The sequence below is a fragment of the Mya arenaria genome, chromosome 15 (assembly GCF_026914265.1).
Source record: "Mya arenaria isolate MELC-2E11 chromosome 15, ASM2691426v1".
NCBI classification, from domain to species: Eukaryota; Metazoa; Mollusca; class Bivalvia; order Myida; family Myidae; genus Mya; species Mya arenaria.
In genome coordinates, this window is record NC_069136.1 from 40,228,982 (window position 1) to 40,256,898 (window position 27,917).

Genomic DNA, 27,917 nt, shown 5'->3' on the forward strand with positions numbered 1-27,917 from the left:
GGACAAAAGGTACATGCTGGCAATCTAACAACAATCTGGCTTTCAAAGGGCTGCGATCAAGACTGACATAACCTTTTATTTTTATCTTGTCTGTTGGTTTTTTTTACGAAAAAAAAATGTCTGCATCATTATTGTGCAAATCTTTTTCCTGGGTCATTACTTAAAATTAGTTTACTGCAAGGCCCATGGCTCTGTCCTTAATTGTTGTTGAGTTATACCCCTTCTTAACTAAAAAAAGAAACAGTCAGATGTTGCCACTTGATGTATTGGGTTACAACAGCCTAGCTCTGAGCCCTCCATTTGTTAATTCATAATTATATACATGTATAAGTGTCACATGACAGCATTTTAGGGCCAAAGTAGGATGTCATTGCTGCATTTAGAACAAATTAAACTATAATAGTATGTCACTTACTTATTTTCACAAAAATAACAACAACACAGGAAGGGCTAAAACTCCTATTGTGTATCAGCAAGCATTATCATAATTGACCAGATTTTCTCTTTTCACATCAGAAATGTCAACAAAATTTCAGCGGCTGTGGATGCCCTGCAGATTGACTGGTCAAGCCTGGCCCGTGATGAACGCCCAGTGCTACAGACTGGCTCAGCCCTGCAGCGGTTTAAGCCGGGGGCATTATTCGCGAGGATGGGCGTGTCACGGGCATACGCAGGAGAGGAGGTGTATAAGCAGGTGCTGGAGACGTGCAGACAACACGAGAAAGAGGACAGCAAGAAAGAGGACAGCGGTAAGATTAAATGGATTTTGAGAGGTATTTATGATGTGTACAATTGTGACAAACCAATTTAGTATTGTCACCATTTCCCTTTGTCTTTGATAACTATTATGCACAGTAACCACTTAATCTTTAAGTATTATTTGAGAATTTGTGAACTTTGAAGAGATTTGAAATGACATATAAAGCAATAAAATCCTAGTGATAGATCGCTTTTATGTTAAAGTGACACTCTTATTCTCAATCAATACATACACTTGTATAACAAACATACACTTTGAGTGATAAACGTTTAACTAATTACTAAATAATGCATTTATGGAAAATATTAATTACTGATAACAAGATTGTAACAGTGTATTTAATAGCTGCAAACGCAAAAATATCAAATGATTGGTGAATGCTAAAAGATTTAATGTGATCTACTATAGTCTCATAAGATAGAATTACCATGTTTCATGCACATTTCTTTCAAATTTAACTCAGTATCCTTTATAAGAACCATAGTTTTCGACTTTTATTCATCCTTTTTGGAATATTAAAACAATAGTATTAATTGGGGTAAATCTTATGTGGGGATAAGAGTGCATCTTAAAACCTATTGATTTGAAAAAGATTTTTTCCCTGTTTGTGTAATGCATGCCTTGACTAGAGTATTAACTGTTGGAAGTTTTCAATAATAAAAATATTATCTCATGGAAACTTTTAAGGATAAGAGTTTGTGTATCAAAAAGAAAATAAGTACGACATCCTGATATTCTTTCCTGATATTCTTTCGACATCCTGATATTCTTTCGTTACTACAATTTACAAACCTGTTTGTATTTCAGTCAAAGAACCAGAAGACAGTCCTCCAACCGCAGAAAAAGAAACAGAAATCAAACAGGAGATTACTAGCGAAGATCCCACAAAGCCAATAGAATCAAAGACTGTAGAAAAATCACCAGTGACAGAGGAAACGATCAACCCAGAGGATAAAGACTTTAATTTCCTCAGTGATGTTGCCATGCTCCATTCTTCAGCACTACAGAAACTGAGAGAGCGTAGATCCCTGATGTCCAACATCGGGTCATACCGTCGAGCGCTGTGTGCACGCAGGGACCTAGAAATGAGAAGACAACTCTGCAAGGCTGATAAGGTATTGAGTTATCTGTCCAGTTAAAGATGTATTCCCACAAATTTATCGTTTTGACAATTTTTTTAGTTTTTGTCTTTGAATGAGCCAATTTTTGCGTTAATGTCTAGATACCAGTGATATAAGACTGCTGACAAAAGATCAGGTTGCAGTTTATCATATTTACGTTCAAAAACCAATGTTTTATAGCTAAAAGCGTTCCTAACGCTTCAAGAAAAAATGCAATTTTTTGTCATTTTAATAAACAATTGATATCTGTTCTTTTGTGGGTTATTTAACATGAGTGAATTGAAGGCATTGATGTTGTGTGTGTTAATTAGAAATAGAGAGAAAGCAAATTAAAAGTTTGCTTTTATTCGAGAGTTTTCACTCGCAAAATTTTGCAATTACCTTAAAACTCAACGCGCAATTCCCAGTTTTCACTGATATTTTGTGAGTGTGCGAGTGCATGCCACTTCAACACTCTTACCCAATTTCAGTTCTCAGCCTCTGTTGTGATACTCGTTTTGTAATTTGTTATAAAGATGTATACACATATATGTAGAGCACCTATTTAAAGAGTTTGTTAAGATGAATGGGATTTTAAGCAAACATTTCATTCAACATATACAATATACATTACATGTATAATTATACTAATGGCTAGCTATCGGACAAATCCCAATTGTGTTTCACATATTGATCTTGTCTTAGATTTAAAAACTAGTAAAATATTCTCTCTCCTGTAAGATTTAGTTGGTACAACTACATGTAAATGAATTGTGAAGAAGAAAATAGCTCATATAGCTTTTAATATATTTCCTGTTATCATATACCCAACTTTAAATAAAGATTTTTGTACCTTGTAAGTGAACATTTTAAGCTTTTTTTAAGATGGCAATGAAAGAGTCATTTTTTTCCGAATTGCTGCTAAGTTTCCACATTTGCATTGAACTATGTAGTTGTCCCATTACCTTGTATAAGTCCGACCCATCACTCATGTCTTATTCTGTCTCCTATACACCCAGGTGCTGGATGTGAGCCAGCTGTTCACTAGCCAGGATATGGACATAGAACTATTCAGACAGAGTGTACAGTTGCTCCGACAGGCCAGACACCCTGACACGGTGGAGAAACAGGTTCCTGACACGCCTGGTGATCACACACTCGGGAATCACTCGCCCACACCCATTGCCTGTCCATGAAGCTCACATACTGTGGGGAAACATACACAAAACTTGCCTTTTACTGTGTGACAATTATACAGCACAGTGACAATTCTCCTGTTGTCCACCAAGATTACTCTTATTTAGGACTTGGACACCACAGGGAAGTTCTACACATGGTCTTTTAATAGTAAAATGCTCAGTGACAAACCATAATCATTCTTTCACTTGCTCTTGGAGCATTGTGTCATTCATCATGTTTGCTTATTTGTTAGCTGCGTCTATGAACACTGAAGACCTGTTGCCAGTCTTTCAAAGGTGGCCTTCATGTTTAGTATTTGACGTATCCACACAAGCAATGCCTGTATCATATGGTATGAGATGTTCTTGGACAAAATGCAATTGGATGTCATCTACAGACAACCTATAACAGTGTTTTTGCTGAATATAGATGTATGCATCTTCTATTAGTGTTATTGAATGCCTGTAACATCAGAATACTATCATCTCAGATGATTGAATTTTTGTAACAAGGTTCTTTAAGCTTTTATTATTAAAATTATTGTGTTCATTGTGAAGAAAGCTTAATAAACTGTGAAATCCTGTGACGCTTTCCTAATGTTGCTTCCCTAACGTTCCGTTCGCTAAGTTTTGCAGTGAACATATCTAAAAAAAGTTTTAAAAAGTTTGAGATACACAAACATAAAAATAATCAAGAAAAAGGAACTAAACACTCACTACAGTAATTATTAGAGCGGCATTTATGAACATTACAACGAGAATACTCAACATTTCAATGTTCACAACAATACACTTAATGAGGTGCTAATTATACCATTTATCACCTCGTTTACTGATGGTTACCATATGACCAATTGACTTCCTGACGGTTACGAATTAACTAACAGAATGGTTACGAAATAACCAAGTTTCAGCGGTTACGAAATGGAAAGGTTACGAAATGACCAGATCCCATTTCAATCAGTGTGTTCATTCTTTATCGTGGATGTAAACAAAATTGTGCCCAGCGTCAAGTGTTACTTTAGTTTTATTGTCAATTTTAATTGATAAGATTTTCTTTGTGCAATTAGTATATGGAATAATTTTTATATCGTCTGTTTTCCGAAGAAACACTCGAGGTATTGCCTCAGATTTGTGTCGTTGACTTCGTTGTAGGCGGCAGCGTTGTACTAACACTTTAACCTTTGGTTTACTATAAATCAAACACATTCAAGATTGGTACATATTTTGCAATAGACAAAGCAGGCAACTCACCCGAGTTTTATTAATTTGTTAGATGAAAAGCTATCGAGTTATTGTCGTCGACAGATTCATTGTATTATCGTACTTGGTACACATCTTCTCAACGACTACGCACACTAATAGCAAGTGAAATAACTACAGAGAAATCGCCAGCGTTTCAATCTACACGCAACGGTCTGGTTTTGTTACCATGGATGCATGTATTCGACTTAAACTGTTAACGTTTACTTAATGTTCATACTTTCCTGTACTGCCAAGCGTCATTACACCGTACAGGACATGGCGCTCGTGTTGACGACCAAGCGTCATTACACCGTTAAGGACACGGCGCTCGTGTTAACGACCAAGCGTCATTACACCGTTAAGAACATGGCGCTCATGTTAAGACCAAGCGTCATTACACCGTTAAGAACACGGCGCTCGTGTTGACGACCAAGCGTCATTACACCGTACAGGACACGGCGCTCGTGTTGATCACGAAACGTCATTACACCGTACAGGACACGGCGCTCGTGTTGACGACCAAGCGTCATTACACCGTACAGGACACGGCGCTCGTGTTGACGACCAAGCGTCATTACACCGTACAGGACACGGCGCTCGTGTTAACGACCAAGCGTCATTACACCGTACAGGACACGGCGCTCGTGTTGACGACCAAGCGTCATTACACCGTTCAGGACACGGCGCTCCTGTTGACGACCAAGCGTCATTACACCGTTAAGGACACGGCGCTCGTGTTGACGACCAAGCGTCATTACACCGTACAGGACACGGCGCTCGTGTTGACGACCAAGCCTCATTACACCGTACAGGACACGGCGCTCGTGTTACACCATATAGGACATGATGCTCCTGCAAATTACAAAGCGTCATTACACCATTCAGGACATGATGCTCCTGAAAATTACAAAGCGTCATTACACCGGCCAGGACACGATGCTCCTGTTAACGACCAAGCGTCATTACACCGGCCAGGACACGATGCTCATTTTAACGACCAAACGTCATTACACCATACAGGACATGATGCTCCTGCAAATTACAAAGCGTCATTACACCATACAGGACATGATGCTCCTGCAAATTACAAAGCGTCATTACACCGGCCAGGACACGATGCTCCTGTTAACGACCAAGCGTCATTACACCGTACAGGACACGGCGCTCGTGTTGACCAAGCGTTATTACACCGTTCAGGACACGGAGCTCGTGTTTTACGACTAAGCGTCATTACACCATACAGGACATGACGCTCCTGTTAACGACGAAGCGTCATTACTCCGCAAAGGACATGGAGCTCTTGTTAAATACCAATTTTCATAACAGCAACAACAACAGAAACCACTTGGACACATTTAATACTGACACAAAGCTTTACACGCATTACACAAAGTGCTGGACCCTTATTAAGTGTCGGCATGCAAAAGTGTTCCAGAGAATGACGGGTCACCGAAGCGACTTTCATAAAGGTAATCCCCTGCAGCTCCCTGTTGTACGTATACATCATCCCCTGCAGCTCCCTGTTGTACGTATACATCATCCCCTGCAGCTTCCTGTTGTACGTATACATCATCCCCTGCAGCCCCCTGTTGTACGTATACATCATCCCCTGCAGCTCCCTGTTGTACGTATACATCATCCCCTGTTTTCAGGTGTACGTAGAACGTGTTAGAGCTGCAACTTGTTAAATACCTGTCACCTGCAATTACCCTTCCGGTATTTGAACTATTTGCTATTAAATCTAGGGTAACGTAGTGCGGATCAAGAGCGCATGCGTTTATTTGGAACATATACGTTCCGTTCAATGGCGCGAGGAAGTTGCCGTGGTGTGGATTGTATGCGTTACCCTGATTCAATTTGACATTTTGGAATATAACAGGCTGATTAGTCCCTAATAACGCGACAACCGCAACAAAGAGAACAAGCTGAACGACTGCCATTACAAGTTTGCAATGACCGACTGCCTGGTTATCAATTTTCAATCATTCCAAATATATTCTCGTTACACTCCTCGATCGTCGCACTATCTTTATGTGTCACTGTTCAAAAGACTGGTCTGGTTATCTTTACAGCATATACAAGTGAATTTTAAATGTTACAGACAAATTGTAACTGTGTATATCACAACAATAACTGTAAACTTTACATGAACAAAATCCTGTATTGTGCGGAAGTTTGACTTGAGACAATGGATGCAACTATACAGTTTTTACATTAAAGTCGAATGATAATTTTATGATATTTTTGTAAATATTTTTTTTTAAAAGTGTACAATAACGAGCCAAATAACATTAAACAAACATTTATATCACGCCTCCAACACGAATGACGCAAAGACTTTTCTTTACATTTACAACTTCAAGTACGATTTGCATAGGTCATTACGTATTTTGGCAAGAAGATTGCGTATATATTAGTTTAGTTTAGTTTAAACATATTTATTTTACAACGATTGTGAAACAAGTTATTACAACATTATATTAATCACTCTCGTTGGCACGATTTTACGCGAGAGTGTGGTCTTGTGTTGTGGGGGAAACCGGAGAACCCGGAGAAAACCCACTTGTCCGGCTTGGTGACCACAAACCAAACTCACATGCGCCCAAGCCGGGAATCGAACCCGGGTCGCCTAGGTGAGAAGCGAGTGCGCTAACCACTGCGCTAACCGGACAACCTATATATGCGTATATATTCACTTTCAGACTGAAGATAACAGGTAGAACTCGACAGAAGGACATATACTGCATTTGGCGCCTTATATTTGCTATTCTGGTCACGAAATGAGAGCGCCATTACGCCTTGTCAGAACAACAACACGACTCACATGTCATCCGTTCTGGCGCTCAAAAACATAGCATGTTAGCGCCCTTAATTTTTCATTCATGCGTGTTGTATGGTCGCCCCGCCAACACACCACCAGAAAACCAGGCCCCAATTTCTCGAAACTTCTTAAGCTTAACAGGCTTAAGAAGCTTTTTTTCAATAACTCAAAATGCATACTTAAATTGGATTTTAATAAATGAAAAATGGTTTATTGTGATTATCATAAAGATAATTCCTATCTGAAATATAAATACTCTTTTAAGAAGTAAATATTGCTCAAATTTATTGTAAGACAAAAAAAATGAGCTTAGCTTAATCCTGTTATAAGGGAAATAAGAAGTTTCGAGAAATTGGGCCCAGATGCTTTATTGTCGTAGGTGAGCCAATATTTGTCGATCTATCGTGTTAGAACTTTGGCGCCCTCCAACATACCGGAAAGTATGGGCGCAAACACATGTTCATATATCCCAGAATCACAAATAAAGTAGTTATCGTTCTAAGAATAACCTAGTTCTGGCTTGTTGCGGCTTAACCCCCAAACCAAAGTCAACAAGTGTCGACCGACTACGATGATCCAATAAAATGAAGCATACAAAGTAAGAAAATATAACACATATGTATGTCACGTGTGTATTTACCTGTTATCACGTGATTAAAGTTGAACACAACTACGACCTAAATAGTTTAGAATCGGATTTATTTTAAAGGTATACATCTATCAATTTAGCGTTATTTGGTTTTGAAAATGTGTTTATGAATTACATTTTACTTCATTTACTTGATAATATAGTTATTTGTCTCTATAATGTATACACGTGAAAAAAACAAAGTGGCATAATAATGTAACGAATACGGCGTTCTATTCGGCGAACACGTCCCAAAAAGGTTATATATAATATACAACGTGTTCGCTGAAGTTATTTAGCTAACAATAACCTTGTGTTGTATCGGCAACATTGGTTTACCGGACATAAAACGATGCGCTATGCCACTATTTCTGCATTTGATTGAGAATTCCAATACACTCAAGTGTCGAACGCTTCCCAAGCTAGCTAAATAAATATAAAAAAAACTATGTAACGGCGCGAGAGGAGCAGCATAATGAGGAGATGGAGGAGGCAGAGAAAGGCTATCGAGAAGAGGTGAAGGAGGAAGGACGAGGAACAGCCTTAGGGGGAGATTTAGGAGTATTTGGAGGAGGGAGAGAACGGCTATCGAGAGGAGGTGGAGAATGAAGGAAGAGGAGTAGCCTTATGGGGAGATTGAGGAGTATTTGGAGAAGGGAGAGAATGGCTATCGAGAGGGAGAGAGAGAACGGCTATCGAGAGGAGGTGGAGGAGGAAGAGGAGCAGCCTTATGGGGAGATTGAGGAGTATTTGGAGGAGGGAGAGAACGGCTATCGAGAGGAGGTGGAGGAGGAAGGAAGAGGAGCAGCCTTATTGGGAGATTGAGGAGTATTTGGAGGAGGGAGCGAACGGCTATCCAGAGGAGTTGGAGGAGGAAGGAAGAGGAGCAGCCTTATGGGGAAATTTAGGAGTATTTGGAGGAGGGAGAGAACGGCTATCGAGAGGAGGTGGAGGAGGAAGGAAGAGAAGCAGCCTTATGGGGAGATTTAGGAGTATTTGGAGGAGGGAGAGAACGGCTATCGAGAGGAGGTGGAGAAGGAAGGAAGAGGAGCAGCCTTATTGGGAGATTTAGGAGTATTTGGAGGAGGGAGAGAACGGCTATCGAGAGGAGGTGGAGGAGGAAGGAAGAGGAGCAGCCTTATGGGAAGATGAGTTTTGGGAGGAGAGAAAGAACGGCTATCGAGAAGAGGTGGAGGAGGAAAGATATTGAGGAAGAGGGATGAGACCAGGCGTCACCGTGTGAGGTTGGAGCGGTGAGATAATGGAGGAAGAGGAATACAAATAACAAGCATTGTGACGAATTTCATTTTATTGATTGTATTAAGAACGCACTTATTAATTCAATGTTGAGAATTCACAACTATATACTACTTCTAACTCCCACGCTGTCAGCATGTAATAGCGCCCCGGAGAATGAAGGGTCACTCCAGGCACTGTTCTCACGAAGAAGGTCTCCTTCAGCTTCATGTGTCACGTAAACGTCGTCTCCGATGTTGAGATGAACATAAAACGTGTTCGAGCTGCAACTTGAAAAATCTTGATCTCCCGCGAGTACGCTTCCAATCTTTGAACCGTTTACTTTTAAATCAAGGGTGATGAAATGCGGATTCAACGAGCATGCATTTATATGAAATACGTTAAGCCCATTACTCGGGGCCAGAAAGTTGCCATGGTTCGGGTAGTATGCGTTTCAGAGGTTCAATTTGACATTTTCAAATATGATGTGTTGATGTTGCCCACTCACGTCATGTGTCAGGTAGGCCATAAACGCAACTGTTGGTTGTGAAATCAGACTTGACACGGTCCCTTAAAAAAGAAGTTGGACTATAAATTATCGCAACATTGCTTTAATCATTCCAAGAAATAACACTAGTTTGTTTTGAAATACGGAACTTTGTTGAGTATGGAAAAAAGAAAATTGATTGCCACCAACACACGTACAAAAACGTACACTGTTCAACAACCCAGACCATGTTTATTTACAATCAAAAGAACAGTTTGGTTAATTTTATAATCTTACAGCAATAGCATACTGTTTGTCTCATTGTTTTTGTAGTACGTTCATCCCAGCTCGCGGCCTTTTTCTTTCAATGTCTATTTAACTGGCTCACCAAAAGGCAACATAAGGGATCATAAGTGTCAATTGGAAACATTTCTAGTTCATATCTTTTAACACATGTTTATCAAAAGTTTCAATATACTCAACCATACCTTTAAGAGAAGTTATTTCTTGTTTAAGCTTGGTGTTTTCGCTTTCAAGTGCATCCAGTCGCGATATTACGGTGTAGTAGTTATCTTCTATCAGAATACGTTTTTCAAACCCATCATGCCCAAATGTTTTACAATTTCCTTGCATGCAAGTGCAAAACACAACAAAGAGAAACACCACGACTACTGCCATGGCTAGTTCAGAATGACTCGCTGTGCACATATGATTGCTCCACTTGCGCCTATCAACGACCGATCCGATAGTGAAGTGTTATTGCCAGGCAGGTTCATTGGTACGTTCAATGAATACGTCAATATCTGCCATATAAGTGAAAGTCCAGTTAAAATTGGCTATACGTGCAATTCAATATAATTTCATATTAATTCAACCAACCACGCGTAAAAGTAATGTAATGGAAACTGCAGGTACGTTCCTAGTAGCCAAATATTTTAGCTCAATGTTTACTGGAGTTTCATGTTTACCAATTACGAAATTTTGTTTCATGCTTAGGTATAAACGTTCAGGTTACGTTCAGGCTACGTGATGCCAAACATAACAAGTCGGTCAATCAAAACGCACTTCATGCCTTTGATATTTTTACATAATAACAATAGGAAAAAGGGCAATTCTCTATTTGCAATCAGTAATTAGATAGAAATATACCCTATTTGAATATCGACATGTAAGAAAACGAATTCGTTTTTGTATATGGCCAATACAAAATTATTACGTTAAATTTTGTTATGTATGAAGAATGTTTTTGACAGTGCTTCATCATTGAAACAGGAAGATATTACTATTAAAGGGACTGTGTCACAGATTGGCACCAAAAAGTTTATTTCTGAAACGAATTTCAGGACAATTATCTAATAGAACAATGTGTTACGCTTTGATATCATAATTGTAAAAAAAGTACCAAAATGTAAAAAAAAATGTGTCGGTGACCCGGTTTGAACCCGCGTCGCCAAAATTGAAGTCCAAAGTCTTACTAACTGAGCTATTACGGCTTACTTTAATCGGGTGACATAATTAAGCTATACACCTACATCGGTAGTATCACGTGATAACACCGACTAGCCAATCACGCATAAGGAATGAATTCTACCTGATAGACATACCCAGTAATCTTTTTTAATGGAAAAATACGAAATAACTGCTGAACTTAAATAAATTGTAAACTATGGGGTACTTCAGTTAGTAAGTTTCAATGTATTGTACACATCGATGCCAAGTTTATGTAATTTTTTCGAAAATTTTCTTTTTTTATCATCTGTGAGACAGCCCCTTTAAAGATTAAATAGTTTGCAATTTATTTAAGTTCAGCAGTTATTTCGTAGTTTTCCATTAAAAAAGATGCACTGACATGCGCTGTTCATCCGAAGGAAAGCTTTCTTTGATCACATTGTACTTTGATTTTGAAGAATAATGATTATTTTCACTACAATTCAGTATGATTAATCACATTTGTAAGTCGTTGCTTGATTTAGTACTCGTGTAGAGTGTTAAATATTCCATTTGGATTAATTTTGTAAACGTTCGAAAATACCAAGATTAGTGGAAATATTTTGTGTACTTTTGCTCATCATTCTTATTTCATGTATTTAAATTGTCATAATCCTTATTTGAAATGACCTTTGTAAAACTGTTAGTAAATGAATTGTTTTTGTTTGAAGTTGTTTGAAGTTTTGTAAATTTTCACAATTATGTTTTTTGACATTTCAACTTGTCTAGTTTTTGAAGGTTTGTTTTATTCTTTGTTTAAAAAGCTTAAAGAAGTGACATATGTTTTGGGTTAAAATAACCTTTACCGCATTTAGAATAATGTTGTCAGTGTTTATTGTTGTTTTGTTGTTGCTGTTTTTTTCACTTTCTAAATCCGTGTCAAAAAAAGAAGAATGTAAAATCATTATAAGATTGGTTTTTACTATTCAGACAAGTGTCAGTTTGCTTCATTTATTAAATTCATGTCAGATCTGAGTATATGCTATATGTTATGGGATGGACGTATTTTAACACAATAAGTTTCAAATAATGCGTACATTATTACAAATTCAAATTATTTCAGAGATCACATTTTCTTTGAACAACTGGAAGAAGAAACATAAACACAGTTCCAAGCAGAGTTAACGCCCCTAGTAAGTAGTATGATGTTATATATGACCCTGTGACGTCCTGCAGGTAACCTGAAAACAAATAATTGGTATTGATTAATTGATTATCATTATTATTATTTTACATGTATTTATATTTATACAATATTATGATAACACAAAAACAGACAGCGAAACGCAAACAATGCACTTCAACATAGCTTAAGTTCTCGGCATATATAGCTTTTCCCGAAACATAAACATCGATATTGTTCTTAACATAAAACCTCAAGATAAATAATTTGTGTAAATGTTTTTACTGTAAGCTCGGGTTAGGGTTCTATCATAAAGAAGTTGATGCATGAAATGCAAAGAAAGACGGCAAGTGGCAAAACCTTATATCAATGATCTGTTTGGTATTGCGTACAACATGGCTATCTGGAGTATTGTTTAACCGCTATGATTAAATTTAATCATAACGAATTGTACTAACCAACAAAATAAAAAATCAATGCTGTTGCTGATCCAGAGAATAGTGAGCTGAATCCCAAAACGGCATTCAGTCTGTCTAAACCCAAGTAGTCAACAATAACCACCGCGTACAAGGAGTAATACGTGCCACAAACGGTTCCTAATACGACGGAAAACCCAAGGAGGGATTCGTAGGTTTGGAAGAATTGCAGCAGGAAAGCTGAAACTCCTATAACTAGTGACGCTATTCCGATCATTGACGATCTTCGTATCCAGTTTCTGTCAGATATGAACGCCACAAATATTCTGGATACTAAGTCAACAGAACTTACGACGGTGACTAGATTTGCAACTTCAATGGCACTGAGCGACTTCTCCTTGGCGTAGGGTGCAATAAAAATTGTTGAAATAATCGTCGCTGGGCACAGCATAACTGCGGCTATCTCAAAACATATAAATGAAGGCATCTTTAACACATCTGTGTCAAACATATCTAAAAAGATAGAACACATATTTCTTTTATTTGCAATGGAGATATCACTAGAAGCTGTATCTGTCGCGTCATCTATTCGTACGAAAGAGCCGAACATGTCGCCTGTAGACAGAATAAGCATCTTTCCCGACAGTATTCCCTTCTCCCAAATAATGTTGTCGGAATGAGACAGCTGAGGATTCGATTGGCTAACCGCATTACAATTGGATATTCCTTGTTCATCTCCTGACTTTAAACCACGTTTCACTGAGGGTTTTTTGAAAACAGAATCACTATAACTACGATCGCGATACCATTCCTCTGATTGTATCCCTAATTTAATCTCGTGTTTGTATGGCACAATACCTTTCGCAATAGTTTGTTTATTTTCATTGATTTTTGATTTGATGTCATTCCCACTCAAATTTTCCTCAATTGATTTATTAGACACGGCAGGTGAATCGTTGTTTAATGTATTTCTTCTATCCGTGTTTTGTTCTTCGTCAACTTCTGACAAAAGATTTCCTCTTTTATTTTCGTAGTAATACGTGGGTCTCATAAGTACTCCACCTATACATCCGTTCAACATAAATCCTGCCAGGATCAAAAGACATCCTCTGTATCCATAGTAACCAAACAATTGGGTAAGAATCGGAGCAAAAACCAGGCCCCCTATTGACGCTCCACTGATGGATATACTGTTAGCAAAGCCTCTCCTCTTTTCAAAATAATACCCAACCATTGACACGGAAGGTCCCAGAACAAGAGCGTTGCCAATACCTAAACAAAAGAAGTAAAGTATATATTTCAATATAGTCGTTAATTCAAATAGTAACTGTCTTTTTAAATCCCTTGAAGCCACAATGTAATGTTTATTTAATCGCAGTTATTGTTTATGATACACTTGTTGCAACATTTGAAAAAATAAAAAAGACAAAAAATGAACATAAGCCATCATTAACCATTTATTTGTTATGTACCTGGTGTAACGAGAACCGTTTACTGACTGTTCCAAGGCGGTACCTAACAATCCTTGATAAACACTCCTATTTGTTTAAAAAATATATATGTACTGAGTTTTTTGTGGAGTTTGTTTGCTATTGGCCCATTTTTCTGGTTTGTGATTGTTCGTTATTGTGTTCTATGTTTTTGGCGTTTACCCTGTGCTATTAAACGGGGTATATGTTTAAACTTTCGAACTTTTGGCTACTGAGCTTGTTTCTGTAGTTTTTTTCTGTAAAGATTGGTATAATTGGTGAATCATTTAACTTGTATGTAATTGGTGAAACAGCAACCAGCATTAAGCATGCTATAATTGTGTAATTGGTGTCAGAGCAACCACTTTTTGGAAACTGCATGAAGCTACCACATATTTTGAAAATGGAAAAGAAAAACATGGAACATTATCATTACCATGCAGGACTCCATATGATACCAACAGTATCTTGATGTCTGTGGCCTGTGATGTTACTATGTATGCAAGACAATTAATGATACTTCCAGCTGTGACAAGAGTCCGACACGATACGAGCTTCACACCAACTGTCATGACAAATACAGCTGAAAAGATGGACAAAGGTAATATTGATAATGGTTACAATAAAATAATTTCAAAAATGTGAACTCATTGGCATGAGACAATAGTCAAGTTTGGTACCAAATGAAGTGAACTGATATACTAAGGAAGTACACTGACATACTAGAGAAATACACTGACATGATAGAGAAGGACACATGACATACTAGGGAATTTCACCGACATACTAGAGAAGGACACAGACATACACGAGAAGTAAATTGACATACTAGCGAAGTATAATGACATACAAGAGAGGTAAATTGACATACTGGCGAAGTATACTGACATACTAGAGACATATACTTACATGATAGAGAAGTACACTGACATGCTAGAGAAGAACACTGACATACTACAGAATTATACAGACATAGAAGAGAAGTACACTGACATTATAGGGAAGTATAATGACATACTACAGAAGTACACTTACATAGTAGAGAAGTGCACTGACATACTAGAGAAGAATACTGACATACTAGAGAAGTACATTGACATACTAGAGAAGTACACTGACATACGCGAGAAGAATACTGACATACTAGAAAAGTTCACTGACATACTAGATAAGTACATTGACATACCAGAGAAGTAAAGTGACATACTAGAGAAGTATACTGACATACAAGATAAGTATACTAGCATAGTAAAGAATTATATTGACAAACTAGAGAAGTACTCTGACATACTAGAGAAGTACACTGACATAACTGAGAAGTACAGTGGCATACTAGAAAAGAATACTGACATACAGGAAAAGTACTCTGACGTACTAAAGAAGTACACTGACATACTAGAGAAGTACACTGACATACTTGAAAAGTACACTGACATACTAGAGAAGTACACTGACACACTAGAGAAGTACACTGACATACTAGAGAAGTACACTAACATACTAGAGAAGTACACTAACATACTAGAGAAGTATACTGACATACTAGAGAAGTACACTGACATACTAGAGAAGTACACTGACATACTAGAGAAGTATACTAACATACTAGAGAAGTACACTGACACACTAGAGAAGTACACTAACATACTAGAGAAGAACACTGACACACTAGAGAAGTATACTAACATACTAGAGAAGTACACTGACAAATTAGAAAAGTTTAGCGACAAACTAGAGAAGTAAAGTGACATATTAGAGAAGTATACTGACATACTAGAGAAGTACACTGACACACTAGAGAAGTATACTAACATACTAGAGAGGTATAGAGACATCCTAGAGAAGTACACAGACATGCTAGAGAAGTATTATGACAAACAAGAGAAGTATACTAACATACTAGAGAAGTACACTGACACACTAGAGAAGTACACTAACATACTAGAGAAGTATACTAACATACTAGAGAGGTATAGAGACATCAAAGAGAAGTACACAGACATGCTAGAACACTGGAGAACACTAGAGAAGTATACTAACATACTAGAGAAGAACACTGACACACTAGAGAAGTATACTAACATACTAGAGAAGTACACTGACACACTAGAGAAGTATACTAACATACTAGAGATGTACACTAACATACTAGTTAAATATGCTTAAAAAGTATACTTACATACTAAATGAATATTCTTACGTGGTGGAGAAGTTTACCTACTTAGTTACTAAATGGAGTATTCTTACATACTAGAGAAGTATATTCACATACCGGAGGAAGTATATTTAGTTACATACTGAAGAAGTAGATATAAATACTCAAATACTTTATTATGTACCACTGAAGCAGTAGATGAAGTGTTGAGTAGTAGACAATGATGAAGTCATTGCTGAAGAAGACTGGAAACGATCCTGGAATGCGACAAACAAAATCCCTGCTGACTTCTGTGTACCCACCACCAGCGTCATCTCGATAGTAGTCGCTGGAATAGACGAGTTTTAGGTCAAAGGGGAATGGGTGTACAATAAACAGGATACCTTTTGGATAGTGACTGCTAAATATAGACTAGGCTTTGATCAACGGGGAAAGGGGGAGGGCACTAGCGGATTCAGGGGGTAGTGTACCCGGTGCGCCCCCTCCCCCACCCTGAAATCGTCCAAGTTAACTTTTCATTTATATTAAGGACATTTCGTTTCTGAGGGAATGGCGCAAGTCATAAGGGTACGCCCCTAAGTAACGCCCCCTCTAACGTCGAATCCTGGATCCGACCATGGAGGGGGTACGGTAAACAGAACACCTCGAAAGTGACGCCTGGAATAGACAAGTATAAGGTCAAAGCGGTCAGGGGTTACGGCGAACTGAATACCTTCTCGATAATGACAGCTTGTATAAACAATGTTATGGTCAAAGAGGACAGGGAGAAGGACAAATAGAATACCTTTTTCGATAAAGGCCGCTGGAATAGACAAGTCAAAGAGGAAAGGGGGTATAACAAATTATTGTTATTGTTAAATTACACTCGCGTTGTTAACATATTTAATATGTTAAACAAAACCATTATCGCTTTTTTTAAAAGTTATTATCAGATTCTGCCCTGCCATGGGGGTGTCAATTATGTTAACGATCATAATCTGCACCACCGATCTTGCGCATGTGCAATGCTAACGTCGAGTCATCAAAAAAAGGAAGGTTGTTTCCTGAGAGTGGTGACCTATATGGGGAGGTTAGTTGGCGTGTCGTAATATGTGGTACTCCGGAAAAGGTACACTCGTTATCTTTATCATGTATAGTTCGGGCTTGAAAAACAAATATCGGCAGGATATTATGTATTTCCGGCCATTAAAGAAGGATCCGGCCGGATATTATATGCTCCATCCAGATGATATTCCAGAATGTCCGGCTAATTTTACGCACATGAACTAAATATTGATCTTGACATCTATAGAAAAAAAGAAGAAAAAAAGATGGCCGATATTTGAAACATTGACATTTATCACTGGTTAAAGACGTCGCGCTAGTCCAATCAGAGTCAGGCAATATCATAATAATAAAGTCGTGCAGAGCATGGAAAATGGACGTCTAAGTTTCACTGTAGAAAATACGAGCGCGTATAAGTAAGTAACAAGAAAGACCATTGATGCAAAGCATCAAAGGGCGCCGTTTAGTAGTTTGTGCATTTGTTATATGTTGAAAAACAAGGAATGTCAAGGCCAACAAGCATATTATGGTGCATTGAACCGCATCTATGAAATTCTCAAAATATTTGTAGTATTCTGCTTGACAACATCTAGGCAAAAGCATTGAAATTGAAGAGTTTCAAGTTGAACATTTCATTAGGGGTGGGGTACATTAATGAACACGACAGAATTAGAGTGCTTGTGCAATGTACTTTTTGTCATTGCCACCTACCCATATACCAAGTTTTATTTCAATACCAGAGGTAGTTTTTAAAGTAATGCTCTGGTCAAGAAAAAGCGGCAAAGGGCAATAATTATGTAATTAGCTTAAAAACAGCTATAGTCATTGTTCACTGCACTTCCTCTCGTTGTGCTAAATACCATTGAATGATGTTTAATGAAATTCCCCAAAAAGTAGTTTTCTAGTTATGCTCCGGACAGGAAAAGATACAAAGGGAATAACTTGCAATACGCTGAAATAGAGTTATTGTTCATGTACACTGCAGTTCTAATCATATAGGGGGAGGGGGAAACGTCACCATGCTGGAATGACAACTTGAAGGGAAGAATAAGTTACCACATTCATCATGAAGAAGTGATATGAAATAACAATTTAACAATTTTTGTAGTACTTTAATAAACATTATCATTTTGTCTGAAAGTTGCAAACATAAATAAAACATAATTATTAAACGTTATATAAAAAGTGAACATTGTTTACTAGATGAAATGCATTTATAACATAACATGCCTTGTTTTTAGCTGTTTAATAATACTACAATGTAATGTAAAATTGTATAAAAATCTGGTCAATGGAGTTATAATGTTAACTTCTTCATTTACATAGTAAAGAAGAGTTGAAAATGGATGTTTTTAGTTGATATTAACACAAAAACAGCATGTGTCTTATTGGACAATGGCAAATTTTTCAAATATGATAAAATAACGCATTCAAACTGAATATGTATCAGACTATGTATGAAAGAAATAATACTGTTTCTATTTTTCACAAAGGTTTTGAAATACAACAATGCACATATAAGCATAAATATATGCAAAAAAAATAGTCAACAATGTGTGAACGTGATACTGAACACTTAAAATAATGTCGTTGTGCATTAAATGAATATAAACTAGAAAAGCAATACTAAATCAAGTCCAAAATGTATAATAACATGAAGAACACCCCTTTCTGAATATCTTCATAACAAATCAGAGTTCATGTAAACAATAATCATTTATATAATTAGTATCAAATGTGTCTAGTTTAAAGTGTGTTTTCATTTGCATTAAATTACATTGTAATATATACCAGAAAAGCAATTATAAAAATCCTTAAATGTATAAGAAATTGAAGACAATAAAGAATAACACCCATTTATGAATATCTCCAAAACAAATCAGAGGTCACCTAAACAATAATCATTCATATAATTAGTATCAAGTGTGTCTAGTTTTCTGTGTCTGTTCATTATCTTTAAATGAGCATCTTTAAAGTGAAACTCTTATTTGAAATCAATACATATAATTGTATTTATAACACACATCAAATTGAATGATAAAACAATAACTACTTACTAAATAATGCATTTACTAAAATATTGTTTACTGATAACAAGCTTGTAACCCTGTTTATAATAGCAGAAACCATGACAAATATTAAATGATTGGTGATTGCTAAAAGATTTACTGTGGTCTACTATAGTATCACATGGGAGAAATACCATGTTTTATGTTCATTCTTATTAGCAAATTGAACTCAAGATCCTTCATTAGAAACATTGTTGTTGACATCTATCAACCCATTTTAAAAAAAAATCAAAACAATAATACAATAATATTAATTGTGATAAGTCTTATTTGGGAGTAAGAGTGCATCTTTAAAAATAGTGTGTGTTTTTTTCACTTAAATATGTAACAATTCAATTTGACAAATGAGACAAAAGTTAGGAAATAGAAGTTGTAATTGTACATAATACAAAACAACAAAAATGGACAAAGCTCAATATAACAGGAAATCTATATAAAAACACAAATCCTTAAATGCCATAATTATTTAAACTGAATTAAGGTATAAGTAATACACACTTTTATAAAGCTTTTACCGACAACATAGTTTTTATCATGGTACACTATGGGACTTTTATCCAAATTTTGAAGATTTTTTACAATGAATAAAAAATTATGTCTATATTGAGTTTTTCACATTATCAGAGATTATGAAATAAACACAACAGTTTCTGGTAAAATAAACTTCAGTTAACAGAAAAAATAAGTTCAACCGAACATATTATTGATACACATGGAAAAAAATCATTTTGATTGATCTTGTGAGTCTACGGAACAGAGCAGTATTTCGATGTTTGAAAATATATAGCAGTTTTATGAATTCATAAAAAATAGTTAATAATAAGACAACCTGCTGAAATCATTTTAAATATGTTCTATGATGTCTAATGAACAATTTAAAAGACAATTTATGATAGTTTACCGTTCAGTTTTGAAGAAAATGTAACTATACATTTTTATAACTTATAAAATGCTTAAAAATCAACCTTTTTCTTGTAAATATTGATAAAGCTTAATTGGACTTATTCATAAAATGTAATCATTCAAATAAATAAATTTTTCTTATGATAATAACTCAGAATTCAGATTTAAAAACAATGAATGTACTTTTAAATTAAAATATGTAAAGAAACAAGAACACTAAGTAGGCGGTAATGCCCCTCCAAAAATGTCAGAGTGAAAGTTCTCAACTAATGTCTTTTTAATATTATAACATGTTAACAGTCTCTGTTGGTAATCGATGTCTATTTGTTTTATTTAGTCAATGGTATTCTAACATTTAGATTTTTTCACAATAATTCTTCACTCTTCAACATTTGAAGTTTGGTTTGTTCCCATGCGTTTGTACTTGTAGTGTGTGCACAGATGATAATTACTCAATGCTGAGTCAATGCTGATTTGGTTTTCATGCCCCTTCAGGTTCTTTACCCATCTAGAATGTTTAGTGCTGTAAAAGAAAAAAAAGCACTTTCTAACTTATTTGTATAGATAATAATACTGCCATACACATACAAAATAAAATATAAACAGTTTAATATTTCTCAACATTATTTCAAAACAACAACAATAAGCTGATACATACATGTATATAATATAAAGAAAATTACTAAATTTATCAATAAAATTCATCATCATCACCACCACCACCATCACCACCACCACCACTGGATTATTGAATACAGTGAGTTTATAAAACAACAAACACCAACTCAAATATGTTTTATAATATGAAATACTCACATCATCTCTATCAGATGTGACTGCCTTGTGGATAGACATTGCTGTCAAATCTGTCTCAATGATCCAACAAAGTATTTAATGCAGGCTGGAATTCTTCATATAATAGTAATATTCAGTCATTTTCATGCCTGAAAGAAATTAGACTTCTGATTATCAACCAACAGAAACTACAACCGTAAAATACAAATGGACATGTATTAATTATACATTCTGCACTAATATCCGTTTTAGCCAAGAGTAAGGGTTGGTAGGCACAAATGTGTAGTTGTAACTGTGCATATGGTTGATAATGATTCACCACAGTATGGCGTTCAACAACACCTACACCAAGCAAATGAATGTCGCTTGTGTCCAAGCTGTCGTGGCTTCCAGCCCGAAACCATGTACATCTTTTATTTTGAAAATATGCAGTTTGTATAAACAAATAATGGGTATTTTTAAGTCTAATATTTTTCTAAGATAAAACAATCAAATAAAAGATAACATACTCTTATCATTTACATAAATGATGTACATAAGTACATTTAAAAATATGTAACATGTACATAATGCACCAGTCAATTGTTACCACGGCCCCGAGGTCTAGGGATATGTCGGGGATAGCCGTGGTAATGGGCTGTGTTTTTACCTTTCAGGTGGCCTCGAAGTGCCGGGTGAATGTGGTGGTTTTGTCTTTGAGCAAAATATAGCAGGGAATATGCCTTACCTAGGCTCCCTGGGGTACGGGGGCATATAGCGAGGATTTGACCATCAGTTCGTTCCCGCAGGACGAGGATTTTACCCGGGGTTGGCTGGACCGAAAGTCAAAGTCCCAGCTGTTCCTCGGACCTGGGGGGGGGGGGGGGGGGGCTCGTGGTTACACTTGACTGGTGCATTATAAGTAGATGTAAAGTATGTAACATGTATATTTATAGTACATGTAGAAATATTAAAACGCTGTCTTAACATTTAGTAAATAAAAATGATTAAAGAATTCCAAAGATTAATTAAAAAACAAAAAAATTTGAACACATAAACGTACACAACTACTCAAGGATACTTACATGAATAGCCCTTCGATACGAATATCCCAGTTCCATGCTGATTGTTGACATTAGTTTTTTCGACAGAAAATCTTCTCTTACGCGTATAATTCACTTATAATCCATGTTTTACTGTAATGACTCAAATTGTTAGATGTATCGTAATCAACTGTCAGTGTGCACTTTTAGTGTTTACTTATTTTAAACGTATATTCATGAGAAAACTTCACCGTGTTTCCAACTATTAATCAACGATGTAGAAATTCCATTATTGACCTATGAATAGCGGGGAAATACCTTCTGGTTCTAAAAATAGCAACATCCGGATATGTGTAGTGTTCTAAAAATAAAACAACTCGGGGGGCAATCGTAATAAAATTTTATTAATGTCACCTTCAACACATTAACAAATAAAGTTAGGTGAACATTTAACCCCAATATCGATTAAATTAAAGAAAACAGCTTACCTCATGATTTATTAATGCAGTAAACATAACAAAACAACATAAAACATAATTGTTCCCATTCACATAATTACCGGTCCACACATTTTACACTTCATTCGGAACTCCTCCGAATGGTTACATTTCCGGCACATGATATTACAGGTAACCAATCGGAAAACGTAAACGAATCGGGAACAGTTATTAAACTTATTTGTCGTTCTTCCGATATAATGTTTTGAAGATAAATTGAAGCATTTTTAATACCCATGCTTTTGATCGCCCACTAGAGTTATTCTACATGCAATAATGTTATTATAACATCACGATATGTTGTTCAACCAAATGTACAGGAGTAATTAATTCATTAACTTAATATATCAATATTAACATATTAAAAGCAAATGATATAAACCTAAATCAAATAGATAATGAATAATGCGAACACTTAATTACCAAGTAGCACCATCCACGACCAGCCACTGTCTTTTGGAATGCCCGGCCTCATTGTTGCTATAACGATATACGGCACGGATAAATGACATGTTTATACTTATACTGATACAATATAACAGTGGCGTAGCTACATATAGGCTTTGTAAGCCTGAGCCTACAACCTTTTTTTTAAATGACAAGGTTTAAGTAACCCAAAATGCAATAAACACTTAAAGCTTCGCAAACGCTTTGAACAACTCAAAAGTTTTTTTAAAAGTGTTTTATTTTAACCAAAGTTTGGTGTTTATTTAAACTATGTGCAGAGTATATTGCTTGATTTTATTGTAATCATTGCAAATATAATTTAGTGTGTGTAATGCACATATAAAAGTCCCCAAACTCACATAGAAACATCGGGCCTACAAGTTTCTTTAGGCCTAGCTACGCCCCTGTATAATATTTTAACGTATATCCCAGCTAACACATAACGTTAGTACAACGTTGTGCCAATGTTGTACAAATGTTATGTTGTTGTACAACGTTGTGGAAACGTTGGGACAACGTTAAGAAACGATTTTACAATTATTTTTTATAGTTTAAATTCGTTCATATAGTCCATAAAATGCTTATATAATGTAAATGATAGCATAAGAAATGATTTGCAATTAAAAAAAATAATTTCAAAGTTTGGTTACAAAATAACGTTATTACAACGTTGAATTAACGTTGTGAAGAAAACATTTTTTTACAAGTCCTCGCAACGTTGTGACAACGTTGCACGAACGTTGTGTTTATATATAGACATAGTTTCGAATCTGGAGTTTTGATATTTTCAAATAATGTATTAATCACTCTTGAATAAAATCATTTATTTTTGTTTATGCATATTAATCCCTTAAAAATGTGATTTGGTTGCAGTACATGCGATATTGATTAATTCGAATCTGATACTCTACCTAGCTCTATCTGTTATTGGCGTGCGCGTTAAATCGGAAAGCGAAAACAAAGGAAGACTTAATAGACTCGCAAAATAGAAAGCATAAGCTGCATTTATCGGCTTAATCATTATTCAAGTACAGCACACAGACAAGCATCACGCAGGTATGTTTTCAGAAATAAATAATGTGAATGAATATTTGATTGTTTAATACTTTGTAACAGTTGAATGAGTTGTTGATATTTCCCCACCCACCCATTTAACAAGTTTTAATATGTTGAACAGGTTTATGTAACTTGTAAGTCAGGGTTTATTGTATTTCTTTCCTATTATTATGGCATGATCACTAAACATTGCTATGAATGACAGTTTGAGTAACAAAACGACCAAGGCTTAGATAAAAATATTTTTTTCATGCCAGGAAAAGTTAAAATTATATTTAGTTAGTATCGTTTAGCACCATTTTTGTTTGAATTGTTTATGCTTACTTGATATAAATCCAGGAATTAAACTGTAAAAAAAACGTTCTTGATGGTTTTCCTTTGTTTAATTCAATATTAATGTTGCTAAATTTGGATGAATCCCTTTGAACAAAACTAATTGCTAAAAATTGTTTATTTTTTCATTTGAGATTAATTTATATGTTTCAGAAACTCAACATGGATGCTATGGAAGAGAATCCAGTACCAGAGTGAATATTTGCAGATGTGTATGAGAGTGCTGAAAGATTTTATTTCAGTTTTGTGCTTTGACACTGAAAAGGAATTTTGCTGTAATTCCAAAATATTATTGACATATTTTAAAATGTGAACATTTGAAGTGAGAAATGTTTTTGAAACTTGTAACATACCAAAAGAATAATAATCAATATTTTACTTAACTTGATTATTTAGAAGAATAAATTGGAGTTTCTGTTGGGTATTTTCATGATAATATGATGGGACATGTAAAAAAATGTGGATTGTAATCACTCTGTTATTTGTTTGTCCACATGTTATGTTAATGAATTTCAGGTATCTGACCCACAATTGAGCTAGCTTTCTCCATAGATCTTAATGTTAATTTTGATTGCTGATGACCGAATACCAGTAGACTTGATAATATTCCTTCACACTGCGCCTCCCCCTTTTCAAATATGCTATCATTCTTGTCCCATAATGTTACATTCTGTGATGGTTCTAGTTCGCATATATTGTTTGTCATTTTTCTCATTCTCAGGAAATAAATAAAGAAAAAAGTGTACTTATAGATTTCTATTTTATTTCTTTTATAACGATTGTACATAAGTTATTAATTGACTAAAAATGCGTGTAAACTGTAAGATAACCGGAGAAACCCAGGCCAGGAATCAAACCTTTCATTTAATGTTGTCTCATAACGTTGTCACAACGTTAAAAAACCATACATTTTAACGTTGTACACAACGTTGTGGGAATGTTATATTAACGTTGTACGCAACGTTGTGGGAATGTTGTAACAACGTTGTCACAACGTTGTGGGAATGTTATGTCATAACGTTGTCACAACGTTTAAAAAACCATACATTATAACGTTGTATACAACGTTGTGCACAACGTTATGACAACGTTATTGATAACGTTGTCACAACGTTATTGTGTTAGCTGGGTAATATATATGTTTATGTAATATATGTACATGTAAAAACTGAAAACAGTATAACTAATTTGATGTACCTTTAACTAGAAAGGGGATAAAACTGGTTAAATGGACACAAAATGCACATTCTATATGTAAAATGAATAAACGTGTCTCACCTGCGGATTTGTCCTATAATACATGAAGTGCATGCACGTTCATCTAGGTATCTATGTCAGCAATAGAGATAAACAAGTTCCTCATTCATCAAGTCGGAATGATTTAATGTATATCGATGAGAAATGCTATTATTAATCAGACAACATGCATTACTGTGAAATGCAAGGAGTATGTCCCAGAAATAAGGGCGATTGTAAACCGTTAAACAAATGTACCTGACAGACGTGGTTGATAGTTATCATTGACTATCAGCCGGCTAGCTACTGATGTTGCATATACACTCATCTTAATGAATCTTACATAAAAATGAAAATGAGAAGTGCATACGTACTAAAACTTGAACCCCGTGCTGTTTGGTAAACCGATCCAAAATACTGTGACAAAATACCACATTGAAGCAACAAAAGTCGAATGTCTCCGGAAAACGAAAACCATCGTTAATATTTAAATGTCACTGAATGAATAATATTTGAATAGTTCACTTTTCACTATTATTAGAACTAAACAGCCAAGATGTTATTATTTATATAAATAAGAAAAATCTAAGATTGAGATAAAATGTATGCTAAGTATTCCCGACTGACAATACATGACGGTATTGACCGATAAACTTATCTCAAACGCGTGTGTAGGTCATAATGTTTAATCTTGTTGCACTATATAGCTGAGGTAACGTTGATTAAATAACAGAAAAAGACACATTAAGGTGTCCGATATACAAGAATGGGAAAGTGCAATGCCCACTGCGGATTAAGGGGGCGCACCGGACGCGCCCCCCCCCCCTATTATCGCCGAAGTTTACTTTTTATTTCAATATAGAAGAAAAAGAGTAAAGAAATACATCAAACGTGCACCACTGCGGACAAGAAAAATTTAAAATTTCCTTGGGGGAGTACCCCCCACCCCCTCCTCCTGTTAACACTTTAGACCAATCTAATTTTGGTTACGTTGGAGGAACGCAAGTCAAAAGGCTACGCCCCATAAATTACGCCCCCTCAAACATCAAACACTGGACCCGTCCCTAATGCCTCCTGACCCCGTATTATTTAGGTTTCATTGAAGGAGTTTATTATGCAGAGGGGGAATATTTCAGTATTGTACCATTACAGTATTGCAAGGACGCTGTTTTGGTATAAAATAGAACATTCATTCCATTCATTTCCTATATCCATCAAAATTGCAAAATGCCGTGATTGTTTCTGTTATGCATTTTCACTTTTCAGACATGTATATCAATACAAATTAAAGGTAAAGAATTCCTTTCAATTTATATCAATGTTATCGTCCGATTTCACGCACTAACTCGTAATTATGGATATTTGGATATTCCACAGCACGGGTAATTTGTTTATCTAAATCGAAGCTCATAATGGTCAAGTTAAACCTATTATTCATAAGTTGGGGGTGGGGCGTGGCGGAAGCGCACTGGATCTCTTATCACATGGTATATGGGTTGTGAAACTCATCTTGTTTTCCAAATCTTGTTATGGCCTAATTTCAATGCACACATGTAGACATCTCACAAAAATGCCTGTGAAAGTTGTGGTCATTTCGTGACCATTTATTCGTTGTTGTTTTTTTTCAAATCATAAGAGCTATTATAAATACTCATTCCGATTAGCTACATCCTATTAAAATCAACGAAGATACACAGCACAGAGGTTGGCAAAATACAATTGTTCAAAACGTAATCCTAGATAAAATGGACATTTTACATCAATGCATTAGTTATTAAAGAAAAAAAACATCTGTTAAATCATGAAATGCTCTGTAATTATTTTTTGACAAATTTAGATAACTTTTCATTTCCATCTCGCTTTTACAATTAATATAATAAAAAACCCACATCATCAGCGTGACATAACGGTTCATATTCGCGTGATAACTTTCTAGTATTTGTAAACTTCCCGTGAACAGTGATGAGCATTTAAATATGCCACGGCACGATATTCATGATCGCGTGTTTAACCTATAAGACAGACTTCTTAGTGCAGCGTATGCGTATGTCGCCACATGGCTGGTGTTGCTTAGGTAATCTTGTTTGCAGTGCATGTGTACCACCACACGGCCCTGCGGTACATGTGTACCACCACACGGCCCGTGTTGATGCAGTGCATGTGCTGGCATTTTCCTTGCTTCCTGGGACGGTAAAAAGAGTTCATCCCCATGTGCTTGCTTAAGTGCATTTAACTTACAACGCAGTACATGGCCGCTACATGGCCGCTACAGTAAGAAAAAAAATGCCTTTTAGTTATCAAGGACAGTTAAGAAGTTTGTATTATGTCTTCGTGTGGTGTCTTGTATGCGAAGTTATACGACTATACACCCAGCAGAGCTATTGAAAAAGTGTCTTCTTACGGTAAGCG

The 27,917-nt window shown here is 35.9% G+C and overlaps 2 protein-coding genes and 1 long non-coding RNA gene across 4 annotated transcripts in view; 1 reads left to right on the forward strand and 2 right to left on the reverse strand.

The window, feature by feature from the left end:
- The window catches only part of LOC128219844 (zinc finger CCCH domain-containing protein 13-like), a 33,044-nt gene extending 29,422 nt beyond the window's left edge, over positions 1–3,622 (forward strand). For both annotated transcript variants that reach the window (XM_052927952.1, XM_052927953.1), the window contains exons 23-25: positions 537–749; positions 1,568–1,875; positions 2,880–3,622. In XM_052927952.1, coding sequence (XP_052783912.1) covers positions 537–749; positions 1,568–1,875; positions 2,880–3,056 — 698 coding nt within the window. In that variant the 3' untranslated portion in view covers positions 3,057–3,622. The remainder of the gene's footprint in view (positions 1–536; positions 750–1,567; positions 1,876–2,879) is intronic.
- A 5,401-nt stretch (positions 3,623–9,023) lies between these two features.
- LOC128218686 (uncharacterized) lies at positions 9,024–10,150 on the reverse strand. Its single transcript, XR_008258426.1, has 2 exons — positions 9,944–10,150; positions 9,024–9,538 (listed from the first exon to the last, which is right to left on the reverse strand). It is a non-coding gene; the product is annotated as an uncharacterized LOC128218686 (long non-coding RNA).
- Positions 10,151–11,880: 1,730 nt separating this feature from the next.
- LOC128218981 (uncharacterized) lies at positions 11,881–26,015 on the reverse strand. Its single transcript, XM_052926767.1, has 7 exons — positions 25,883–26,015; positions 25,551–25,601; positions 22,860–22,916; positions 16,291–16,434; positions 14,388–14,534; positions 12,525–13,754; positions 11,881–12,124 (listed from the first exon to the last, which is right to left on the reverse strand). The coding sequence occupies exons 3-7, from the start codon at positions 22,909–22,911 to the stop codon at positions 12,003–12,005; spliced, it is 1,695 nt and encodes a 564-aa protein (XP_052782727.1). The 5' UTR covers positions 22,912–22,916; positions 25,551–25,601; positions 25,883–26,015; the 3' UTR covers positions 11,881–12,002.
- Between the last annotated feature and the right edge of the window lie 1,902 nt (positions 26,016–27,917).